Raw genomic sequence first — 26,836 nt, 5'->3', positions numbered from 1 at the left:
CGCTTGAATATAGGTCAATATTAAATAGTCTCCTTATGAGTCGCCTTTGGAGAGGACGATGAAACCCATAGAAATGAGAGGCTTGGAGAGTGAGTGTGTATACGTCACCTCACCCTATATACTGAACTGTGGGGTACATGTTTTTTCTATTAGTCACCTACTGACTAACCTTCAGGGGGTGAATTATGGGTATAGTTTTACATTTGGAATTAATAATGTTTAGTTTTATCCTTTTGTCAGCAAACATGAGGAATGACAAGAGACAACCCATTTAAGAAGATTCAATTTTGGTTAAAACTATTCCAACATTATGAACATAAAAAAGGCTTCTCCCCTATGTGACGTCTCTGATGTTTATTAACAGTTGATTGCCAAGTAAAATATTTCCTATCTTAAGAAAATGAAAAAGGCTTCTCCTCTGTGTGACTGCTCTGATGTCTTACAAGAAGCGCTTTCTGGTTAAAACATTTCCCACATTCTGAACATGAATAAGGTTTCTCCCCTGTGTGACTTCTTTGGTGCCTAGCCAATTCTGATTTATTGATAAAACATTTCCCACATTTTGAACAGGAAAAAGGCCTCTCTCCTGTGTGAATTCTCTGGTGACTAAAAAGATGACATTTCTGGTTAAAAGTTTTCCCACATTCTGAACATGAAAAAGGTTTCTCCCCTGTGTGAGTTCTTTGGTGATTAACCAATTGTGATTTCCGGTTAAAACATTTCCCACATTCTGAACAGGAAAAAGGCTTTTCCCCTGTGTGAGTTCTCTGGTGATTAACCAATTGTGATTTCCGGTTAAAACATTTCCCACATTCTGAACATGAAAAAGGTTTCTCCCCTGTATGAGTTCTTTGGTGATTAACCAATTGTGATTTCCGGTTAAAACATTTCCCACATTCTGAACAGGAAAAAGGCTTCTCCCCTGTGTGAGTTCTCTGGTGATTAACCAATTGTGATTTCCGGTTAAAACATTTCTCACACTCTGAACAGGAAAAAGGCTTAAATCCTGTGTGGAGTCTCTGGTGCTTAACACAATCTGATTTATTATTAAAACATTTCCCACATTCTGAACAGGAAAAAGGCTTCTCCCCTGTGTGAGTTCTCTGGTGAGTAATAAGATGCTCTTTCTTGTTAAAACATTTCCCACATTCTGAACAGGAAAAAGGCTTCTCCCCCGTGTGAGTTCTATGGTGATTAAACAAATCTGATTTCCGGTTAAAACATTTCCCACATTCTGAACAGGAAAAAGGCTTCTCCCCCGTGTGAATGCTCTGATGTCTAACAAGAATCGCTTTCCGGCTAAAACATATCCCACATTCTGAACAGGAAAAAGGCTTCTCCCCTGTGTGACTGCTCTGATGTCTAACAAGAATCGCTTTCTGACTATAACATTTCCCACATTCTGAACAGGAAAAAGGCTTCTCCCCCGTGTGACTGCTCTGATGTCTAACAAGAATCACTTTCTGGCTAAAACATTTCCCACATTCAGAACATGAAAAAGGCTTCTCTCCTGTGTGGATTCTCTGGTGCTTAACACATTCTGATTTACTGTTAAAACATTTCCCACATTTTGAACAGCAGAAAGGCTTCTCCCCTGTGTGAATTCTCTGGTGAGTAACAAGAGATTTCTTGTTAAAACATTTCCCACATTCTGAACATGAAAATGACTTATTTACTTTAGGAGAAGTTTGTTTTTTACTGCTTTTTTTGTGACCTTGATTTCCCTTAGTAATCAGTAATGAGTCAAGAGATGGGACCTGTTTCATAGGACCAGATGACAGATCTTTGCTGTAAATAGATGATGATATATCTGGAGTAACAGCAATCACTTCACTTGTATCTTGTAGGATCTCAAGATTATCAGATTTAAAAATTGAAGATGTCAGCTGTCCCTCTGATCTCCTGGTACAGTCATCTGCTAAGATAAAAAAACAATTTTTTTTAATAAAATATCCTTGAGTTTTATATTTTTGAACATTTCTACTTAAACTGTCCATAAAAATTGCAAGCTATGTAAAAAACTTTAATTATTTACCAAGACAATGACAGTTCACAGTCTAATAGAAAACCGTGTTGGATGAGCCAGTAGTTTGTGGTGTTCAACTGTTTGTTCATTCTGCCTCCCAAATATCGAATAAAAAGAAACCAATCAATGTTATGTAGTCGAAAGTAATACCGATTCTCATCTCACAAAAACAAGTCCCCACTCAGGTCCATCATTTGTTAATGGGAAAACAGATAAGGCAGGTTACAGTTAATGCTATAGATAGGGTTAGTGTTGGGGCTAAAGTTAGGGTTACTGTTAGGGTTACTGTTAGGCTAAAGTTAGGGTTTATTCTAAAGTTAGGGGTAGGCTAAAGAATTAGGCTTTTCTCAATTGTCTCCCAAATAATTTGGTCACGTCAGAGTTTTCTATTTCCAGAAAAAAAAAAATAAAAACAAATAAAATGTCCCGTCAGTATTATAGTGCAGAGGAGGCTTATGCACTTTTATGTTCTGACAGTGAAGAAAGTGCAGTGTCAGATGGCGATGTGGATTTCGAGGGTTTTAGTAGCAGCGACAGTGATAGCTCAGAAATGAGCAGTGATTCTGGTCCATCCTCACACACAAGGACCAGTACAACAAGAAGGACAAATAGCGCTTCTGGAGAAATGTCTCCAACTCAGGGAACAATGCCCAGTACTAGCGCTGTCCCTAGTGCTCGTGAATTGGCGCACACCAATGTCCAAGGGGCTTTGCCTCTTGATGTAGCATTTCCCAGATGGGAGGCTTCAGATTCGGCTACTCCATTCATCCCTAATTTTAATGCCATTCCTGGTATAAATGTGGAGGTGGAACATTTTGGACCAATTATTTTTTTTAATTTGTTTATGACAGATCGCTTGCTAGAGCATATTGTCCTACAAATTTATATGTGTCCCAATTCATCAGCCAGAATCCACGATCCTATTATGCTAGGTCAAATTTATGGACACCAACTAATGTCCTAGAAATGAAAACATTTTTAGGACTTACATTCGCTATGTGGCTTGTTAAAAAAACGAGCATTCGGTCCTATTGGTCCAACCGCCCTGTTCAAGCCACCCCTATGTTTTCTTCCATTCTTCCTAGGACCTATTATGAAAGCTTTTCGTATTTATGAGGGGAATGATAGCCAACTAAACCCACCAGGATGCCCTACTTATCTGTGGACATCTGGAAAAATCGTTTGGGAGCGGATAACTCCATTTTTACAAGAAGGCTACAATCTGTATGTTGATAACTATTACACCAGCATATCTCTATTAAAAAGTCTGGTTGAACATTAGGGGCTTGTGGGACCATTCGCAAAAACCATCAGGGGTTTCCACAATCAATGGTCAGCAAAAAGTTCTGAAAGGGGCAGTCAGGGGCTTTCCGCAATGGACAGCTGCTTGCCATTAAGTATAAGGATAAAAAAGATATTTTTATCCTGAGCTCGATCCACACAGATGCCACAAGTGCCACTTCAGACCAACAGGGATCCACTACTCCAAAACCTGTGTCTGTCATTGACTACCACAAATATATGGGGGTGTGGACCTTGCAGATCAGGTTCTACAGCCATACCAGGTATCAGACAAATCATATATCTGGTATAAAAAGTTAGTCATGTATTTGTTTCAGGTGGCCACATATAATTCTTTTGTGTTATACAAAAAAGCCGGAAATGCAGATACTTTCCTTGATTATCAGGAAAAGGTCACTGAAAATTTTGTTTTTGATAATTCTTTCCCCGCCAATCCTTTAGAATGTGAAGATGTCAGAAGACTCACTGAGCGACATTTTATTGCACTCATCCCAGTAACTGAGACAAGAAAGAACCCCAGAGAAGATGTCGTGTATGTTCCTAGAGAGGAATGAGGCATGATCCCCGCTATTATTACCCACAATGCCCATCACTGCCAGCCTTATGCCTCCATGACGGCTTTACAATCTTCCACACAGAACCACGGTTTTGAACTGTTTTGAGATTCAAGCATTTGGTTTATTTAGTGACAGACACATTTGAGTGGAGCTGACTTAACAATTTCCGGGGGTAGGTGGGGGGAGGTCTCCAGAGACACAAGCTGGGCACAATATATTGGGCACTACCATGACATTGCTGCAATTTTTGCTCTGAAACTTCTACTACGAGTTTCTGGAAATCATCCATGTAGTGAAAATGGTCACTATATCCATAGATGAATTCCCAGAGGGGTGTCATTTCCAAAATGGGGTCACTTCAGGGGGGAATTCATCTATGGATATAGTGACCCTTTACCTATCTACCTACTTTCCAATGTAAAATCTGGGGTTAAAACAACATTTTAGTGGAAAAATATAATTATTTTTTCTTCACTGCCCAATGGTATAATTTTCTATGGAACAGCTGTGGTGTCAGTATGCTCACTGCACCACTAGAAGAATTCATTCAGGGAAGTATTTGGTAAAATGCAGTCACTTTTGTGTCACCCACAAACAATTCCAGCAAAATCTGCTCTCCAATACGGCGCTCCTTCCCTTCCGAGCTCTGCCATGCGCCCAAACAGTGGATTACCCCCACATATGAGGTGTCAGCATACTCAGGACAAATTGCAAAACAACTTTTTGGGTCCAATTTCTACTGTTACCATTTTGGAAAAAACATTTGAGGTCGAAAAGTTCATTTTTTGTCCAAAAAATATGATTTTTTATTTTCACAACTGTATGTAACTAACTTCTGTGAAGCACTTGGGGCTTCACAGTGCTCACCACACATCTAGATAAGTTCCTTGGGGGGTTTAGTTTCCAAAATGGGGTCACTTCACTGTTTAGACACGTCATTGTCTCTGACAATGTGACATGTCACCCACAAACAATTCCAGCAAAATCTGCTCTCCAATATGGTGTCTCCCTAACTTCCAAGCTTTGCCATGCTCCCAAACAGTAGTATTCTCCCACATATGGGGTATCTACGTGTTCAGGAGAAATTGCATGGAGCAATTTCTCCTCTTACCCTTATGAAAATGCAAAATATGGAGATGAAAAGATTTGTGAAAAATAGTATTTTTTATTTCCACGGCTCTACGTTATAAACTTCTGTGAAGCACCAGTGGTTTCAGCGTGCTCCATACACATCTATATAAGTTTCCTAAGGGGTCTAGTTTCTAAAATGGGGTCCCTTGTTGGCGGTTTCCACTGTTTAGGCACATTAGGGGCTCTCGAAATGTGACATGGCAACCGCTAATTAGTCCAGCATATTTTACATTCAAAAGTAAAATGGCGGCGCCTGCGCAGTAGCATATATAAGTAAGAGATAGAGGCTACTGGACAGGCGCTGCTGGTGTCATTTTGCTAGATGTAATTTTTTTCTAAGCATCACAATAGCCACAATATTATAGGAATTATCACCAATAATATCAATGCTATTATATGCATTATGTAATAATGGGGGCAGGTCAGTGAGGGGTCAGCGACCTGTCATAAGCCAATACAGATGAATATGTAATCAGAGCACCACATAAAGCCCCACCCACAGCCCCGCCCTAGAGCACGAGAATCTCATTAACTGAAAACTACAAATACAGATTACACAACAGTAAACCAGAGTTGCTCTCATTTATGGTGGATCATTGGAGCTACTATGGATCCTGAGCAGAAGATTAAGTCTGCTGATTTCTATGCAGCCGCATCTCCGGTCCTGAGTACCAGCGGTAGCACCGGATGTTGATTACGAGAGATTCGTGCGAGTTTCTCGTATCACACAAGGTAGTGTGAATCCGGCCTAACTCTGTGTTCGGTGTGACTCTTTAAGCGCGCACTCGGCCTATATTGGGTCAGATACAAGCAATCATATAGATCTCGCTTTAAGGGATCACCCTCACACTAATACCAGGGAGTAGGTGGATCCTCCAGGTTGTAAGTTCTATAGAAAAGGGCTTTCACTGCCCAAAGTCATTTCAACAGTTTTGGGTGGAGGAGAATGTTGTGGTCTAGAGGCAAAATGGTGGTCATGGTAATACGGCCGGACTACACCACCGATAAAGCAGCCACAGCCGGTGACTGAGAGGAATCTGTGACTTCTCTGCATTCAGTGGTTACTACTCACCTGGGTAGTCATATGTGGGAATCTCCTCTTTACACCGCTCATCACCCCTCACATATGTCTCTGTAGTATTAATATGGGTCAGATCTTCACCCTGAAACAAATATTGTAAAAGTCACAGACAGATGGAGACGTCCCATCTATGATCAGCTCTAATCCTGCCATCTCCACCGCTCTCATTACACAAGTATAAAACATATAATACTGGTGGATAAAACAAGACTGAGCACAAGACCTTCACAGCCGTCTACACATCATAGGGGAGATCTCCTGACACCTTCTCTCCATCTACCTGATGATCCTGAGGAGCACTGGGATCTTCTTGGTTACAGTCCTGTGGAAGAAGAGGACGGGGACATCTCTCTGGTGTTGTCCTCTTACTGGATAGATCTGGAGGAAACACATACAGGGACTGAATTCATTCTCTACATACAGATAATTATAGGCCGTGTGTATTTAGTCCTGTCTATTACCTGGTGATGTGAGGGGTTGGGGAACCTCCATTATGACATTCTTGTATAGATCTCTGTGTCCTTCTAAATACTCCCACTCCTCCATGGAGAAATAGATAGCGACATCCTGACACCTTATAGGAACCTGACACATACAATGATACCGTCATCCCCCGATCCCTTCATAGCGTTACTGTATAATGTCCCAGCATTCCCAGCAGTGTCACCTCTCCAGTCAGCAGCTCAATCATCTTGTAGGTGAGATCTAGGATCTTCTGGTCATTGATGTCCTCATGGATCAGGGGGTGAGGTGGAGTCCCCGTGATTGGGCTCAGGAGACTTCCCCATCCCTCAGACACAGGGTCCTGACAGCGATCACTAGAGGTCTTCTTCACCACTGTGTAATCCTGGTAATGGAGAGACACATTAATAAATCTCACTAAAGACATTTCCAGAGTCCTCACCTCTCCAGTTCTGTCCATCTGTTATTCCCATAGATAAGAATGATGCAATGTGACTGTGGTGCCTCTGAGGGTTCAGTCGTCACAGAGGTACTGCACCTCCTCCTGAGGTGTGGTGCCCCACCATCCAGGTAAGGTGGAGACACCTGACCACGCTCCAACACCTGCATCCCACACAACATAGTAGTGTAGCAAAGCACCTTTGGTGGCTCCCTGCTTGGAACACGAACAACATGGGTGGTCCTAAGAAAAGAGCGCAAACTGTTCTGGGCCTCCCCTGCCTAAACTTCTATGCTACAGCAACATGGCCCACCCCCAGAGGGGTTCGTATACTGGCCTGTTATGGAGGAGTAGGAAGAAGATGCCGCCCCCAGAAGGAGGAGCGAAGCCCCATGGTGGGAAAGGAGCCCAGGAAGGAGAGAGAATGCCAGGACACCATGATGGAAGAAGGATGGGGGCCAGGAGAAAACGGTGGAGAAAAACAACTCTCTCCGAGACAGCACCTGCGGAGCCCACGGCCGCTGCGATACCAGTTGCAGGACCCGCCACAACCTCCAAGTCGATACTGCCACTGGATGCGGCCTGCCAGGAGGAGATACATGAGAGTCCCAGAGCAGCCTGTGGGGCAAGGGCTGTGTCCCCGCCCGGACCCGGCGTGGCCGTGCAGGTCCCTACCGGAGGCATCGGCAGGCACCAGTCCTGTGCCCGCTCAGATCCAGCTGTCACCCGCTCACCAAGCAGCTCCGGAGGTTGCAGCTGCCACCGTTCACCACCCGGTACCTGCACCGGAGCCAGAACATCACCAGGAGGCACCAGGTATGATCACTGCCCCTGCCATGATCCTGGTGCTGGGAACTGTACCTGTGGACCAAAATGGTCCAGTGCTTGCTCAGGTCTTAAGCGGCAGCACTCAAGTTTCACCAGCTGTCAGACCAAAAAGCAGAGCAGCGGAGATATCACCTGAAGCTGAGGAACAACACACATTGGTACAAGTTGCCACCCCTGCTGTACCCCAGGCAATGGTTCCATCAGCTGCCACCCCATCTACACAGGCAGCTCCAGCCACCACCTTAACTCCTTGGGAGCAGGAATACCTGCAATTTGTCGATCATCAACAGGAAGAGGAAAACCTGAAGTTTTCCCCTGGAAGCAGCCCAAGAAACCTGCTTCCACCACCCAAGGAGGAGACCCACATTAAGGAACATGTCCACGATAACTAACTGTTACCCAGGAGGGTATTAGTACCGTTGTGCCTTTTTGTTATCATGTTTTCTTCAGTTTTCTTTTTGCTTAGTTGCGTTGGCAGCATTTCTTATTGAACTGCAGAGATCATGGACAATGAGTGATCCACAAACTGTCCTTGTAAATAGTTGAGCCTCTTAAGGTGCCCTCTCTTGGTTTTACATAAGTCTTTTATAGATAAGAACTACCTCAACTTGGAGCATGGCTCCCACCCAAAGGACACTGCAAGAAATCCCGGCTGGGAGCGGTGTCCAACAAGTGCAAGAATTATTGACGTCTTAATGTGAAGTATTATATGATGTGCCTTAAAAATATTAATAGCAATAGAGTATAGTTATAGAACTTTATAGTGGTCTTTAATAAAAATGTTGATAGCAATAGAACAGATTTTATATAGAGTTTAGCTGGTAGTAATATCTAGGTATCTGATTAGGAGTGAATATTTTACAGAATTTAGACTTATGGTAGCACTTTGATAAGGATGTGTAAAATTTGAATAAAGATTTGAATACAGGTGACAAACCAGGCATCAGCGGTCTGACTAAGTAGTCTGTGAGATAAGATCCTCTGAGTGGGATGGATTGAAGGAAGTGCTGCAGCAGACCTCAGTGACCTGTGTCTGCTGGCACAGGAAAGAGATATTCAGAAAGCCTAATTCTCCATAGGAAAGATAGTTTTGTTCGGAACGTAAGGAGAAGAAGAGAACTAAGGACTAGGGTTAGAGCAGAGGCCTTCCTCAAGTTCTAACCGAATGGCCGGGGTCCGGTCCCTGAGGTTGTATGGATACTAATGGTCCTGCAGCAGACACCGGAGGAATAGAAGTTGTCACCACTTTATTCCCACACAAGACTTGGGGGCACAACAGCAACGTGAGTGAGCCGGGACTTAGTAGCAATTAGTCCCCGAAGCAGGCTACAGCTGTCTGCCGTACAAGTAGAGTTCATAGGAACATCTGACAGGAGGAACTCCAGTGTAACTCAGTACTAGGAGTACTTCAAATAGGCGCTATAAGGGAGATGTTCAGAAAAGACATATGTTGGCGGAGTGTTGGAATGGAGTACTTCATCTTGCCTGGAGGTTGGCTGAGCTCCTGACCTGGAGGACACGGCATGGATGCGGGCACCTGTATGCACAACAGACTGTGAGTAAAGCTTTGGAACTACATGCCCTGGTGTCCTCCACTTATTCCTGCACCAACACACTCAGCACTGGTACATCTCTGTGCTTAACACCGCACCATCTCCCTCTTTTCACTGTCTCTATGTCTACTCTGCCCTGGGACTGCAGCCCTACCTGTGGAGGGCCACAACATCATTGCTGCACCACACCATCTGTCCCAGAGGATCTGTCTGCAACGTCGGCTTAAAATCTTCATTGCCGAACACCACAGGTGGCATCACGAATCATCCACTCATAAACTTTAATCATTATCCACAAGTACTTGCAATCATCCCCCTTTTACAATGGACGCCCAGGGCCACGGACCGGGTCACAGCTACCGTGACAACTCCCATTGAGATCAACGGGCCCGGTACCGAGTACCCCGCCGCCCTGGGTGAGGGCGATCCATGACGTCATCAGAATCTCTCACCTCTCCAGTGAGACGGGAGAGGATCTCTAGGGTGAGGTGTAACATCCTCTCCGTCATCTTGTCTCTGTCCATATCCATCCTTGATGGGTAAATCAGGAAAATTCTTTGTAGAAGATCTTCACTGAGAGGATCCGATATTGTAGAGACCTGAATGAGAAGAAGATGATCCGATGTAACATCATAAGAATCCTGTGTAATAATACAATTACTGGAGATAATAAGGGAAACATAGGAGGAGATTTATTATCTTACAGGGTTTAGTTTTCTTCCCTGACATCTACTAATAAAACCTATATATTTAGGCCACAGACAACAAGCAGTTTCCTCCTCGGAGTCGGCAGCTGAACACGTTCCTCATAGACTCATCTTCCATAACGCTAATTCTCCTCTCATTACCGACACTGGAATCGGCATTAGCAATACTGCAGGAGATATTCATTACACGCGACATGAGAAATAACTCCTTCATGATGAGGACGACATCTTCATCTTCTACTGCGGCTCTAGAGACAGATGTGGCCAGAGTCGGTCACTGACTCCATCCCCACCGGCCGTCTATATGAAGGTTTCCCGTCTTCCCCGCACTGGAATCTTCTATCACATTAGATCTCAGCTCTGAGTCACACACAGAAGTTTGAGGCTTTTAGAAAAGATTTTTTGTTTCCACAAACACAACGGACAGAAATGATCTGATCCCAAAGTCTCCATGTACAGTGATTTATGGGGATTATTTCTGGCCTTAGGCTTTCCTATATTACAAGAAAAACACCAGAAAAAGCCGATATTAAAATGTTTCTAAAGAAAAATTGGCTCCAACAATTATTGTAAGAAGAAAAAAATATGTAAAAAGCAGAAGACACATTTTATAAATTTTAACGTGAAACATTTATTAAAAAGAAATGAATCTTTTTGGGCCCCAGAACATAGATGTACACCGCAGGGATGGCACAGATGAGGCATCAACAAAAACCCTGAAAAGCAAACATGGCATCTAAGAAGGTGTGACAGAGTTTGGCTGAATGCCCCCCGCCCCAAGTACTCGATAGTATGGGGCGGCCTAGTTACTCCCATACTTACATGCCTAATAATGGGGTCTGGGCTGCAATGTATGAAGGTCTATTAGGCCGGGCCAGAGGCATCGTCCAATAAGTTACCTTATAACGCCCCCATACACATTAGACTAAAGTTCCATGAAAGCACTGATTTCGGGGGGTTTGGCCGACCATACAATGTATTTGGGGGCCTCCCGACAGATGATGTCAGGGCAGAGAAGGATCCGGCATCCTGAATTTCAGAGGATAATCCGTTTGTTCTTCCTGTAGATAATCCTCCTCTAGAGGAGTCTGGAGGCGACTCTCTCATACAGACCACAGGAAAGCTGGAATATTTGTGTGTATGGGGGAGTCGGGAGAGATCGCCGTCTGCCAAATGACCGTTCAGCCAACTCTGATCTCATGTGTATGGGGCCGTTAGTATTACACTGACAGGAAGTGATGATACACGGCACTACAGTAGTACAGGGCATCACCGGAGCCATCAGAGGCTTGTATGTTGTGTGATCGCACTGATCAGAGGGGTTTAAAAAAGGTTTAAAGTGAAAAAAAAATATCACAGCTTCAGCAACAAGAAATATCCGTCACTATATGGAAAGCAGAGTCACTGCACAATGTTAGTTACGTCACGTCCATAACTACTTTATTATACTCTGTTATCCTGTACACAGTGGAGTAGATAGAAATCACAGATCCCACAGCAATAGCTGGAATTAGACCCTCCATCGTAAAGAAAAAAAATCTCTCTATCTATATACACGGTTCAAAAAAATAAAGGGAACACTTAAATAACAGAATATAACTCCAAGTAAATCAAACTTCTGTGAAATCAAACTGTTCACTTAGGAAGCAACACTGACTAACCATCAATTTCACATGCTGTTGTGCAAATGGAATAGACAACAGAAGGAAATTATTGGCAATTATCAAGACACCCTCAATAAAGGAGTGGTTCTGCAGGTGGGGACCACAGACCACATATCGGTACCAATGCTTTCTGGCTGATGTTTTGGTCACTTTTGAATGTTGGTTGTGCTTTCATACTTGTGGTAACATGAGACGGACTCTACAACCCACACAAGTGGCTCTGGTAGTGCAGCTCATCCAGGATGGCACATCAGTGTGAGCTGTGGCAAGAAGGTTTGCTGTGTCTGTCAGCGTAGTGTCCAGAGGCTGGAGGTGAAACCAGGAGACAGGCCAGTACACCAGGAGATGTGGAGGGGGCCGTGTAAGGGCAACAACCCAGCAGCAGGACCGCTACCTCCACCTTTGTGCAAGGAGGAACAGGAGGAGCACTGCCAGAGCCCTGCAAAATGATCTTCAGCAGGCCACAAATGTTCATGTGTCTGCACAAATGGTTAGAAACTGACTCCATGAGGATGGTCTGAGGGCCCGACGTCCACAGATGGGGGTTGTGCTCACAGCCCAACACCGTACAGGACGCTTGGCATTTGCCACAGAACACCAGGATTGGCAAATTCACCACTGGCGCCCTGTGCTCTTCACAGATGGAAGCAGGTTCACACTGAGCACATGTGACAGAAGTGACAGAGTCTGGAGACGCCGTGGAGAGCGATCTGCTGCCTGCAACATCCTTCAGCATGATCGGTTTGGCAGTGGTCAGTAATGGTGCGGGGTGGCATTTCTTTGGAGGCCACACGATGTTGGGCTGTGAGCACAACCCCCATGGAGACACAATTGTGCCTTTACCTGGAGATAAATTCCCAGTGGGGGCAATTTCCAAAATGCAATAACTTAAGTGGGGAATTCAGCTCTTTTCACACTTAAGGGATCTGTATATGGAGTCTACAAACTACAGTGGGGAAATAAGGATTTGTTACGCTGCCAATTTTGGGGTAAAGTCACATTTTTGTGAGGAAATAAAGTAAAATTGTCATTTTTTCCTTCCACATTGCTTATATTCCTGTCACACTGTCCGAATTCAGATATTGTCCTGTCAGAAAGGAGAATACAGGGAGCGAAAGGGTTAATAGGACTCACAGGAGGAACCGGCCCAGAAAGCAGAAGGTCCAGGAGTGTCCGCCACATATATGACTGCTCTGTGTACAGGACCTGTGATGAGGTCACAGGAGGGGAGGAGTCAGGGGTCACATGATCGGGGCCTCAGTGTGTGCAGGACTCAGTGTGCTGGAGCGCTCCCGATAATCAGCTGCGTGTGTCGCGCTGTGTGATAGTCACAGCACCTGCATGGAGGGCGACACATGCAGCTGATTATTGGGAGCGCTCCAGGGATCCGGGGTCCCGATGTAGCTATTCGGTAAGTGATATTAGCCAATAACAACTTCTCCGACGATATTCGCTCATCTCTAGTAATAACAGCTCAAAGAAATTCACCAAACTTTTCATTAAGTTTAATAGCAAGACCCTATTAAATATTGAGCACCAGCGGGATGAAGCATTGACAGCGGCATGTAAAAGTGTGGGCGCCCCGGGTCAAAATGACCGTTATTGTGAGCAGTAGTAAGATGAAGAAGAAATGATCTCTAAAAGGCCGAACCTCTAAGATGACACATGGCCTTTGTATTTTAGGCAAAAATAATAATAAAAAATTATATATAGAGAGAGAGACATTTATTACAATTTCATAATTTCAAAAAGGAAAAAGGGGCGATGCAAAACTTTGAGCACCCTGGGAGATTTGTGTACTGAGATAATTTTGACCAAGATTTCACACCTTAATTAGCTTGTTAGGGTTATGGTGAGATCACATGGTGCCCAGGAGCTACAGTCTGAGGAAAGGGCTAAAAAGCCTTCACTAGACCCCTGTACAGCTGTATAATGAGGCCCAGGCTTTATAGTGAAGGGACAGGAGTGAGGGCCTGTGCCCAGGAGCTACAGACTGAGGAAAGGGACAAAAAGCCTTCACTAGACCCCTGTACAGCTGTATAATGAGGCCCAGGCTTTATAGTGAAGGGACAGGAGTGAGGGCCTGTGCCCAGGAGCTACAGTCTGAGGAAAGGGACAAAAAGCCATCACTAGACCCCTGTACAGCTGTATAATGAGGCCCAGGCTTTATAGTGAAGGGACAGGAGTGAGGGCCTGTGCCCAGTAGCTACAGTCTGAGGAAAGGGACAAAAAGCCATCACTAGACCCCTGTACAGCTGTATAATGAGGCCCAGGCTTTATAGTGAAGGGACAGGAGTGAGGATCTGTTCCCAGTAGCTACAGTGTGAGGAAAGGGACAAAAAGCCTTCACTAGACCCCTGTACAGCTGTATAATGAGGCCCAGGCTTTATAGTGAAGGGACAGGAGTGAGGGCCTGTGCCCAGGAGCTACAGTCTGAGGATAGGGCTAAAAAGCCTTCACTAGACCCCTGTACAGCTGTATAATGAGGCCCAGGCTTTATAGTGAAGGGACAGGAGTGAGGGCCTGTGCCCAGTAGCTACAGTCTGAGGAAAGGGCTAAAAAGCCTTCACTAGACCCCTGTACAGCTGTATAATGAGGCCCAGGCTTTATAGTGAAGGGACAGGAGTGAGGATCTGTTCCCAGTAGCTACAGTCTGAGGAAAGGGACAAAAAGCCTTCACTAGACCCCTGTACAGCTGTATAATGAGGCCCAGGCTTTATAGTGAAGGGACAGGAGTGAGGGCCTGTGCCCAGGAGCTACAGTCTGAGGATAGGGCTAAAAAGCCTTCACTAGACCCCTGTACAGCTGTATAATGAGGCCCAGGCTTTATAGTGAAGGGACAGGAGTGAGAGCCTGATCCCAGGAGCTACAGTCTGAGGAAAGGGCTAAAAAGCCTTCACTAGACCCCTGTACAGCTGTATAATGAGGCCCAGGCTTTATAGTGAAGGGACAGGAGTGAGGGCCTGTGCCCAGGAGCTACAGTTTGAGGATAGGGCTAAAAAGCCTTCACTAGACCCCTGTACAGCTGTATAATGAGGCCCAGGCTTTATAGTGAAGGGACAGGAGTGAGGGCCTGTTCCCAGGAGCTACAGTTTGAGGATAGGGCTAAAAAGCCTTCACTAGACCCCTGTACAGCTGTATAATGAGGCCCAGGCTTTATAGTGAAGGGACAGGAGTGAGGGTCTGTTCCTAGGAGCTACAGTTTGAGGATAGGGCTACAAAGCCTTCACTAGACCCCTGTACAGCTGTATAATGAGGCCCAGGCTTTATAGTGAAGGGACAGGAGTGAGGGCCTGTGCCCAGGAGCTACAGTTTGAGGATAGGGCTAAAAAGCCTTCACTAGACCCCTGTACAGCTGTATAATGAGGCCCAGGCTTTATAGTGAAGGGACAGGAGTGAGGGTCTGTTCCTAGGAGCTACAGTTTGAGGATAGGGCTAAAAAGCCTTCACTAGACCCCTGTACAGCTGTATAATGAGGCCCAGGCTTTATAGTGAAGGGACAGGAGTGAGAGCCTGATCCCAGGAGCTACAGTCTGAGGAAAGGGCTAAAAAGCCTTCACTAGACCCCTGTACAGCTGTATAATGAGGCCCAGGCTTTATAGTGAAGGGACAGGAGGTAGAAAAGTGGGGAAAGGAGGCAGAAGAGCCGGACTGCCCATCACTAACCTGTAGAGCCGCACTCCACATATATGGCTGCTCTGTGCACAGGACCTGTGATGAGGTCACAGGAGGGGAGGAGTCAGGGGTCACATGATCTCCGGAGTGCAGACCTCCATGGAGGCTTCTCCTCAGTCAGTGACATTCCCGCCATTATTCCCCCTCACTACTGGCACAATTACCCCGCGCCGCCTTCTCTACACAGTGTTATGTGTGGAATGTGACGTGTGATTTCTCTGGAGGGAAATAGACCCCACACAGGAGGGAATTCTCACCGGTTACCGGCCGTCTACTATATGGCGGCATATGATTGTGCTATCGACTCCACACCAGGAGCTAAAATGCCCAAATCTCTAATGTAACCGCTATAAGAGAAGATATAACAAATTTCCCCTAAACTCACACAGCGGAGGAGGCCTCACTTGGAGCAATGTGACTCGCGCACAGAAAATCTATTCCCGGTTCTGTGATAAGTTATCGGCCGACAGGAAGAAGAAAGGTCTGAATTACAGCCCAGACTGGAGGAGAAACTGCAGGAGTGAGAATTGGCCAATCAGCGCTCTTCACCCCTATACTTATCTACACAAATACAAGACATGAAATGACAATTAGACGCCATTCTCACCACCAGAACGGAGAGGCGCTAACTTGGAGTAAAGCCGCGTTTTATCACCATGCCAATAAGCCTAATAAGATGCCGCTCGTAAGCTCAGAATGAGAGAGTCACTGCATATAATCTCCTCTATAAAAGACCCTAAGGGTCAGATCTCAGCCCACCCCGATGTCATGTATAGCACTTATAATTAGAGTTGAGCGATACCGTCCGATACTTCAAAGTATCGGATCGGAATGGATCGGCCGATCTTTAAAAAAAGTATCGGTATCGCCGATTCCGATACCGGAAGTCCCATTCAAGTCTATGGGACTTCCGGTATCGGAATAAGAAAAACCCTGTTTTTGCCTTGTACAGCCTCTCTGGGGTCTGTACGGGCCTTTCGGGGGGCTGTGCCGGCCTGCCAGGGGGTCTGTGCAGGCTCCGGGGGGCTGTGCCGGCCTGCCGGGGGGCTGTGCCGGCCTGCCGGGGGGCTGTGCAGGCTTCGGGGGTCTGTGCAGGCATCGTCCGATGGGACTACAAGTCCCATCGGGCGATGCCTGCTACCATGACAGTGATTGACACATTAGCCAATGATGGGACAGTAGTAGTCCCATCATCCGGCTAATGTGTTGAATGTAAAAAAAAAAAAAAAAAATTACATGCTACATACATGCTACATACATACAACATGCATACTACATACTACATACATGCTACATTCATACTACATAAATACTACATGCAACATACATACTACATATATACTACATACATACTACATATATACTACATGCATGCTACATACATACTGCATGCTACATACATACTACATGCTACATACATACCACATATATACTACATACATACTACATGCATGCTACATACATACTACATACATACTACATACATACTACATGCATGCTACATACATACTACATGCTACATACATACCACATACATACTACATGCATACTACATACATACTACATACATACTACATGCATGCTACATACATACTACATGCTACATACATACCACATACATACTACATATATACTACATGCATGCTACATACATACTGCATGCTACATGCATGCTACATACATACTACATACATACTACATGCTACATACATACCACATATATACTACATACATACAATACATTCATACAATACATACATAGACATACAGTACATATAACATAGAGTAACATACTTACCAATACTTGTCACATTGTTCCCCGAAGCCATTGTCTTTTCCGGAATAAATATTAACATAACAAACCACAAAAATACTCACCCACGATCCGAAGCAGTCCACGAGTGTGTCCCACGACGATCTTGGGTAGAGAACTGCAGCATCAGATGATGCTGACGTTCTCTACGGGCTGCAGGAATCCAATGACGGATGGAGGTATCCTTCCGCACTGTATTCCTCCACCACTTAAAAAAAAAAAAGTCCCTAGTCTCACTTTATGCCATTGCTGTGTGGGAATTTCCCACGCAGCAATGGCATAAAGTGAGACTAGGGACTTTTTTTTTTTTTAAGTGGCGGAGGAATACAGTGCGGAAGGATACCTACCTTCCGTCATTGGATTCCTGCAGCCCGTAGAGAACGGCAGCATCATCTGATGCTGCAGTTCTCTACCCAAGATCGTCGTGGGACACACTCGTGGACTGCTTCGGATCGTGGGTGAGTATTTTTGTGGTTTGTTATGTTAATATTTATTCCGGAAAAGACAATGGCTTCGGGGAACAATGTGACAAGTATTGGTAAGTATGTTACTCTATGTTATATGTACTGTATGTCTATGTATGTATTGTATGAATGTATTGTATGTATGTAGTATATATGTGGTATGTATGTAGCATGTAGTATGTATGTAGTATGTATGTAGCATGCATGTAGCATGCAGTATGTATGTAGCATGCATGTAGTATATATGTAGTATGTATGTAGCATGTAGCATGTAGTATGTATGTAGTATGTATGTAGTATATATGTAGTATGTATGTGGTATGTATGTAGCATGTAGTATGTATGTAGCATGCATGTAGCATGCAGTATGTATGTAGCATGCATGTAGTATATATGTAGTATATATGTAGTATGTATGTAGCATGTAGTATGTATGTAGCATGCATGTAGTATATATGTAGTATGTATGTAGCATGTAGTATGTATGTAGCATGCATGTAGTATATATGTGGTATGTATGTGGTATGTATGTAGCATGTAGTATGTATGTAGCATGCATGTAGTATGTATGTAGTATGTATGTAGCATGCATGTAGTATATATGTAGTATGTATGTAGCATGTAGTATGTAGCATGCATGTAGTATATATGTAGTATGTATGTAGCATGTAGTATGTATGTAGCATGCATGTAGTATATATGTAGTATGTATGTAGCATGTAGTATGTATGTAGTATGTATGTAGTATGTATGTAGTATTTTTTTTTTTTTTTTTTTAACATTTAACACATTAGCCGGATGATGGGACTACTACTGTCCCATCATTGGCTAATGTGTCATTCACTGTCATGGTAGCAGGCATCGCCAGATGGGACTTGTTGTCCCATCGGACGATGCTTGCACAGACCCCCGGACATCAGCACAGCCCCCCGGCAGGCCGGCACAGCCCCCCGGCAGGCCGGTACAGACCCCCACAGGGTGCACAGACCACCGGCAGGCCGGCACAGCCCCCCGGCAGGCCGGTACAGACCCCCACAGGGTGCACAGACCACCGGCAGGCCGGCACAGCCCCCCGGCAGGCCGGTACAGACCCCCGGCAGGCCGGTACAGACCCCCACAGGGTGCACAGACCACCGGCAGGCCGGCACAGCCCCCCGGCAGGCCGGCAGAGACCCCCGGAAGGCCCGAAATGACGGCGCATCATGATGCGCACACACCGCGCATCATGATGACGTCAGGCTGTCAATCAACTTTGAACTTCCGATTCCGATGCCGACTTCCGATATTGAAAAAATATCGGAAGTCGGTATCGGAATTCCGATACAGCAAGTATCGGCCGATACCCGATACTTGCGGTATCGGAATGCTCAACACTACTTATAATGAATACTCCCAGAGTTTGTATTCCCCCCACAATCACCCCCCCACTACTGGAGTCATTCCTTCACACACTACATCTACCTAACCTGACTGAGTCCGCGGCACAACAACTCCATTTACACATCTCTGAGGAGGAAATAGTTTCAACAATCAAAAAACTAAAAAGATGAAAGGCCCCGGGGCCGGATGGTCTTACAGCAATATATTATAAAAAATGCAGCGATGTGCTGACACCACATATAAAAACCTCTGTAATTCACTACTAAATGGCTCACAGCTGCCCCCTGAGTTCTACGTGGCGCATGTAACCGTAATCCCTAATCCTAAGAAAGATCATCTCACAACAAATTATAGACCTATATCCCTCTTATACATTGACTTCAAAATCTTTACATCCATTGTGACTAACAGGATCAATAAAATCCTCCCTCACCTCATCCATCGGGATCAGGTTGGTTTTATACCAGTGTGATAGGCCCCAGATAATATTAGGAGAGCGTTAAATATTATTCATACAACTAACCTACAGCGAAAGCGACTTCTCCTGCTTGCATTAGATATTGAGAGGGCTTTCGATTCGGTGTCCTGGACGTATCTCTTTACGGTTCTATCGGAAGTCGGATTCTCCCCTAAACTTATAAAGTGCCTCCAATTGTTATATGATAGCCCTATCGCTTATGTAAAACTCCCGTCACCACATCCCACTCCAATTAATATTCAGAGGGTACCAGGCAGGGCTGTCCTCTATCTCCGGATCTTTTTGCACTTGCAATGGAACCCATTGCGGAAGCAATAAGGAGAGATCAGAATATCCTGGGCCCTGAGAATATGGGAGACCAATATAAAGTCAGCCTCTTTGCGGATGATCTCCTGCTAACATTAATAAGTCCCCACACTACACTCCCTCACTTGTTTTCCCTCCTTCACGAATGTGAGAAGATCTCAGGGTTAAAGATTAACATTGATAAACCCGAAGCATTATTTGTAAATTTTCCTAAGAGCAAACTAATATAGCCTCCCATTTTGGGTTTATACACAAAGAACAATATCTAACATATCTGGGTATCAACTTAACAGCCAACAGGTCAACTCTGTTTCGGTGGAATTACACTCCACTGATCCAAAACTTCCAGAGGGACCTGGATAGATGGGCTTCCTCAAAGTTATCCTGGCTCGGCAGAACACATGCATTAAAAATGGTGTCACTGCCTCGCTTCTTATATCTATTTAGGTCCCTCCCAATTATGGTACCACCCAAAACGTTCACTCAGTTACACTCTATGATGTCTAAGTTTCTTTGGCTCGGAAAACAACCCAGAATTGTGCAAAAACTTATGTTCCATCACAGAAAAGAAGGGGGTTTATCCCTCCCTAGTTTTACACTTTATTACAAGTCGGCACAGATTGCTCCATTAATAAGTGCGTGTTCATATCCCAATAGTCCGAGATGGGTTATTCTGGAATCATTTCTCTCCAAACCATTCTCTTTATCAGGCCTCATGTGGACCACAGACCGACTTCCACGGGGGTTAATGAATGTGGCTCCTTTTACAGTCCACTCGTTGCTTCTTTGGAGAAAAGTCCGGTTTAAATATAACTTACAATCAAGCCCTTCTCCCCTGACAGCTATATTACAAAACCCCATGTTCCTGCCTGGCCTTGAACCACAAATTTTTTCTTGGTGGAAGCTGAAAGGTATTCATATACTTAAACATTTGTGTTCCCCATTTAATATCTTACTTGACAGACAGGAATTTGTTCAAAAATTTGAACCTCTAGCTAGGGATTTCATAGAATCGTAGAGTTTTTAAGGGACCTCCTGGGCCATCTGGTCCAACCCCCTGCTCAAAGCAGGATTCGCTAAATCATCCCAGTCAGATGTCTGTCCAGCCTCTGTTTGAAGACTTCCATTGAAGGAGAACTCACCACTTCTCGTGGCAGCTTGTTCCACTCATTGATTACTCTAACTGTCAAAAAGTTTTTTCTAATATCTAATCTGTGTCTCCTCCCATTCAGTTTCATCCCATTGCTTCTAGTCTTTCCTTGTGCAAATGAGAATAAAGTTGATCCTTCTACAATGTGACAGCCCTTTAGATATTTGTAGACAGCTATTAAGTCTCTTCTCAGTCTTCTCTTTTGCAAACTAAACAATCCCAAATCCTGCAACCTTTCCTCATAAGACAGGGTTTGCAGACCGGTCACCATTCTGGTCGCTCTTTTCTGAACTTGCTCCAGTTTGTTGATGTCTTTTTTAAAATGTGGTGCCCAAAACTGGACACAATATTCCAGATGAGGTCTGACCAAAGAGGAGTAGAGGGAAATAATGACTTCACGTGATCTAGACTGTATGCTTCTGTTAATACATCCTAGAATTGCATTTGCCTTTTTTGCTGCTGCATCACACTGTTGACTCATATTCAGTCTGTGATCTATTAGTATACCCAAGTCTTTTTCACATGTGCTGTTGGTTGGGCCTATTCCTCCCACTCTGTATATGCTTTTTTCATTTTTATTGCCTAGATGTAGTACTTTGCATTTTTCCCTGTTAAAAACCATTCTGTTAGTTGCTGCCCACTTCTCCAGTTTATTTATATCTTTTTGAATCCTCTCTCTCTCTTCTCTAGTATTAGCTATCCCTCCTAGCTTTGTGTCATCAGCAAATTTCATCAGTTTACCCTCAATTCCTTCATCTAAATCATTGATAAAGATGTTGAACAATACAGGGCCCAGGACAGAGCCCTGTGGTACCCCACTTGAGACATTCTTCCAACTGGATGTGCAGCCATTTGCGACCACTCTTTGGGTCCGATCACTAAGCCAGTTATGAATCCACCTAACAGTTGCCTTGTCCATTCCATACTTAGTCATTTTTTCAACAAGGATTGTATGAGATACTTTATCAAATGCTTTGCTGAAGTCAAGATATACTATATCTACAGCATTTCCTTGATCCACCCAATCAGTGATTCTGTCATAGAAGGAAATTAAGTTAGTCTGACATGACTTATTAGTTACAAACCCATGCTGACTCTGTTTAATCACTTCATTCTTATCCAGGTACTGGCATACATGTTGTTTAATAATTTGTTCAAAGATCTTTCCTGGTATAGAAGTCAGACTCACCGGCCTATAGTTGCCTGGGTCCACCTTCTTCCCCCTTTTGAAGATAGGAACAACATTTGCTCTTCTCCAGACTTCTGGCACTTCTCCTGTTCTCCAAGAATTTTCAAAGATTATGGAGAGGGGTTCAAAAATTTCTTCTGCTATCTCCTTCAGTACTCTGGGGTGTAATTCATCTGGACCTGGAGACTTGAATTCATTTAGGTTAGCTAAGTGTTTCCTCACTATCTTTCTGTTTATAGATATCCTGGATTCTTTAATTCCCTTAATAGGACAGTGAAGAACAGTTGATGTTACATTTCCTTTCTGAGAGAAAACAGATGCAAAATAGGAATTTAAAAGTTCGGCCTTCTCAACATCCTGTCTTACCATTTCATCATTTTCATCCTGTAAAAATCCTATAGCATCTTTGACTTTTCTTTTACTTTTGACATATCCCCAAAATCCTTTATTATTGCTTTTGACATCTCTTGCAAGACTCAATTCATTGTCAGCTTTAGATAATCTGATTTGTGCCTTGCAGGTTCTGCAGACAGCATTATATTCTTCTTTAGATATGCCTCCCTCTTTCCATTTTATAAACATTTTTTCTTCCTTTTTAGCATGTGCTTAAGTTCTGTGTTCATCCATCCTGGCTTCCTTAAATGCTTCCTATTCTTCCCTCTTTTCGGAATTGTTAACAATTGTGCTTTGAGAATTTCATTTTTCAAGATTTCCCATCCTTCCTGGACATTTTTGTCTTTAAGGATATCCAGCCATTGGATCCCTCCAATTCTCTTTCTGAATCCCTTAAAATCTGCCTTTCTGAAATCTAACCTTGACGTCTGAGTCTTCACAGGTCTTCCTCCTCTAGTTATCCAAAATTGTAAAATAGCATGGTCGCTACCTCCTAGGGTCCCAGCCACTTTTACCTCCTCAACCATTTCCTCCCTGTTTATAAGGATTAGATCCAAGGTAGCAGTTCCCCTTGTTTTCTCCCCTACCTTTTGGAAGATAAAGTTGTCAGCAAGAGAGGATAAGAATTTCCTTGACCTGTTAGTTTTGCCTGAGAGAGATTCCCAACAAATGTCTGGATAGTTGAAATCTCCCATGACCACTATGTCATATTTTTTGGAGAACTTGGCCATTTGATGCATAAAGAGTTCATCCATATCTTCAGCTTGCACAGGCAGCCTATAGTAAATGCCTACAATGGTGTCCTTTCCATTGTTCTGTCCTTGTATTCTTACCCAAACAGTTTCCACAGAACTCCCAGTCTCTGAAGCTTCAATCTCTGTGCAGATATACGCCTTTCTAACATACAATACGACACCTCCTCCTCGTTTATCAAGTCTGTTTCTTGGAAATAAGTTGTATCCTTCTAGTCTTGTATTCCAATCATGTGTATTGTCCCACCAAGTTTCAGTGATTCCAATTACATCATATTTCTTTTCCTGTGTTAGTAGTTCCAATTCTCCTTGTTTGTTGCCCATGCTTTGTGCCTTAGTATAGAAACATTTTAGTTTGTGATTGGTTTCTCTTTCTCCAATATTTTTATTAATTAGATTCTTTTGTCTTTGTTCTTCCACTTCTTCCAGAGTTCTCAATAGCATTTGTCAGGCGTATGGCTTTTTCTGGTCTTTTGCTTCCCTTCCCATGTTGTTCTATTTTAAAGCTCTCCTTAAAAGTGTAGCAAGGCGACTTCCAAATACATGCTTTCCAGTCTTCGTAAGGTGCACCCCATCTCTAGCAAGTAATCCATCGTAAAGGTAATTCACTCCATGATCCATAAATCCAAATCGTTGCTGACGGCACCATCGACGTAGCCAGTTGTTCACCTGCAGAATCTTATTCCATCTCGATTGAACCAGATCTCCCACTTTGCAAAGCAGATCCTCCCAAGCGCTACTACTCTCAGGGCAACCAGCTTTGAAAATTAATGTCTAAATGACCCTTTGGGCAGGGGAACGATCTCATTGATCTACTATGCAATAAATTCTCCACAAAATGATAAAAAATTGAAGTATATGTTACAGTGGGAAGAGGATCTGGGGTTTGAACAGACAATTGATGAATGGTATCGTAGCTGCGACACCATATCAGAAGGTAGTCACCAGACTTCCCTTGTGGAGACCTCCTTAAAACTATTGCACAGAGTCTATTATGCACAGGAAAAATTTCACAGCATTTTTCCTAAAATCTCGGGAGACTGTTTTGGGGGCTGTGGAAAATCTGGTGACATGAGACATATTTGGTGGTCTTGTATGGTGGTTTCTGGGCTTTGGGAGAAGGTGAAGCGTCTGATAGCACAGATGTATGGTGGACCGGTTGTTCTGGAACCTTCTACCCTTTTACTGGGAACCAGGCCTTCCCGGCTTCCAGAAAGCTTTCAGAAGCTAGTAAACTACTTATGTATGGCCACTAAAATCCACATTACGGCAAAGTGGAAGTCGCCCTCACTGCCAAGATCTATGGTGAAAGAGAAGATGAACGACATTATGTTATTCTCATTTGTGGCCCCAGCGTTTCTTGTAGAATAAATCCCTTTCTCACACAGTCCTGTAGTAATGACTTTGTTCTCACGTTTTGTAGGAGGGTTCGTCTGACTCCATCTTATGTTATCAGTGCGAGAGATGAGAGACCGACGACCGCAGTTTTACCGCGTGTGTCCGGCGTCAGTTCTACAGTGTGAGAGATGCGGGGTCTGTTACCGAAGCTGGGGGTATACGGGTGTATACAGCGTCCACTGAGAGGTCTGTGACTGAAGCTGGGGGTATACGGGTGTATACAGCATACACAGAGGGGTCTGTGACCGAAGCTGGGGGTATACGGGTGTATACAGCATACACAGAGGGGTCTGTGACCGAAGCTGGGGGTATACGGGTGTATACAGCATACACAGAGTGGTCTGCGACTGAACCTGGTGGTATACGGGTGTATACAGTGTGAGAGACGCGGGGTCTGTGACTGAAGCTGGGGGTTTACAGGTGAATACAGTATACATAGGGGTCTGCGTCTGAAGCTGGGGGTATATGGATGAATACAGCGTACACAGGGGTCTGCGACCAAAACTGGGGATAAACAGGTGTATACAGTGAACACAGGGGTCTGTGACCGAAGCTGGGGGTATACGGGTGTATACAGCGTAAAGAGAGGGGTCTGTGATCGAAGCTGGGGATATACGGGTGTATACAGCATAAACACAGGGTTCTGAGACTGAAGCTGGGGGTATACAGGTGTATACAGTGTGAGAGACGCGGGGTCTGTGACTGAAGCTTGGTGTATACAGGTGCATACAGTATACACAGGGGTCTGCGACTGAAGCTGGGGGTATATGGGTGTATCCAGTGTGCACAGGGGTCTGCGACCAAAGCTGGGGGTATACTGGTGAACACAGCGTATACAGAGGCATCTGCGACCGAAGCTGGGGGTATACAGGTGTATAAAGAGCACACTGAGGGGTCTGCGACCGAAGCTGGGGGAATACAGGTGTATACAGCGTACACTGAGGGGTCTGCAACTGAGGGGTCTGCTCCGTACACCTCGTACACATGCAGCTCCGCTCCGTACACCTTGTACACACGCGGCTCCGCTCCGTACACCTCGTACATACACGGCTCTGCTCCGTACACCTCATACACACACGGCTCTGCTCCGTACACACACGGCTCCACTCCATACACCTCGCACACACACGGCTCCGCTCCGTACACCTCGTACACACAGGGCTCCGCTCCGTACACCTCGTACATACACGGCTCCGCTCCGTACACCTCGTACACACACGGCTCCGCTCCGTACACCTCGTACACACGCGGCTCCGCTCCGTACACCTCGTACACACATGGCTCCGCTCCGTACACCTCGTACACACATGGCTCCGCTCCGTACACCTCGTACATACACGGCTCCGCTCCGTACACCTCATACACACACGGCTCTGCTCCGTACACACACGGCTCCACTCCATACACCTCGCACACACACGGCTCCGCTCCGTACACCTCGTACACACATGGCTCCGCTCCGTACACCTTGTACACACGCGGCTCCGCTCCGTACACCTCGTACATACACGGCTCTGCTCCGTACACCTCATACACACACGGCTCTGCTCCGTACACACACGGCTCCACTCCATACACCTCGCACACACACGGCTCCGCTCCGTACACCTCGTACACACACGGCCCCGCTCCGTACACCTCGTACACACAAGGCTCCGCTCCGTACACCTCGTACACACGCGGCTCCGCTACATCCACCCTGTATACCCTCCTGACCCCACACAGAAACTTCCCCTCATCCAGCACCATGACAACCAGCACAGCAGAGTCCTGCACACACTGAGGCCCCTGATCATGTGACTCCTGACTCCTCCCCTCCTGTGACCTCATCACAGGTCCTGTGCGCACAGAGCAGCCATCGTCGCTCCTGAATGATATTGTCCAGTGTAGGGACTCGCCCTTTGCTGGTAACGCCCAGTTGTCAGTTTATTGTTATTTTCAAGGCGTTCTAGAATTTTACAAATAAGATTTCCTGGGCAGAGCGGTGGGAGCTGTGACGGCTCACTGTGAGGATGCCCTGAAGGTTGTGTGTGGCTCCAGAACGTGACTTCAGGACATATAGACGCTGGTGGCGTTCACCGTCACAGC

At 44.9% G+C, this 26,836-nt stretch overlaps 1 protein-coding gene across 1 annotated transcript in view; it reads right to left on the bottom strand.

Annotated features, from left to right (window-relative positions):
• Positions 1–265: 265 nt before the first annotated feature.
• LOC141082389 (uncharacterized) overlaps positions 266–26,836 on the bottom strand; it is a 39,617-nt gene continuing 13,046 nt past the window's right edge. Inside the window, exons 3-5 of the mRNA XM_073566328.1 lie at positions 6,765–6,944; positions 6,559–6,682; positions 266–1,918 (exon numbers count right to left, since the gene is read on the bottom strand). Of these exons, the coding sequence (XP_073422429.1) occupies positions 393–1,918; positions 6,559–6,682; positions 6,765–6,944 (1,830 nt within the window). The 3' untranslated portion in view covers positions 266–392. The remainder of the gene's footprint in view (positions 1,919–6,558; positions 6,683–6,764; positions 6,945–26,836) is intronic.

The sequence above is a fragment of the Dendrobates tinctorius genome, unplaced genomic scaffold (assembly GCF_039654945.1).
Source record: "Dendrobates tinctorius isolate UK_male_01 unplaced genomic scaffold, ASM3965494v1 ptg000017l, whole genome shotgun sequence".
NCBI lineage: Eukaryota > Metazoa > Chordata > Amphibia > Anura > Dendrobatidae > Dendrobates > Dendrobates tinctorius.
Note: the sequence above shows the minus strand (reverse complement) of the source record. Positions and strands in the feature narration are given on the sequence as shown.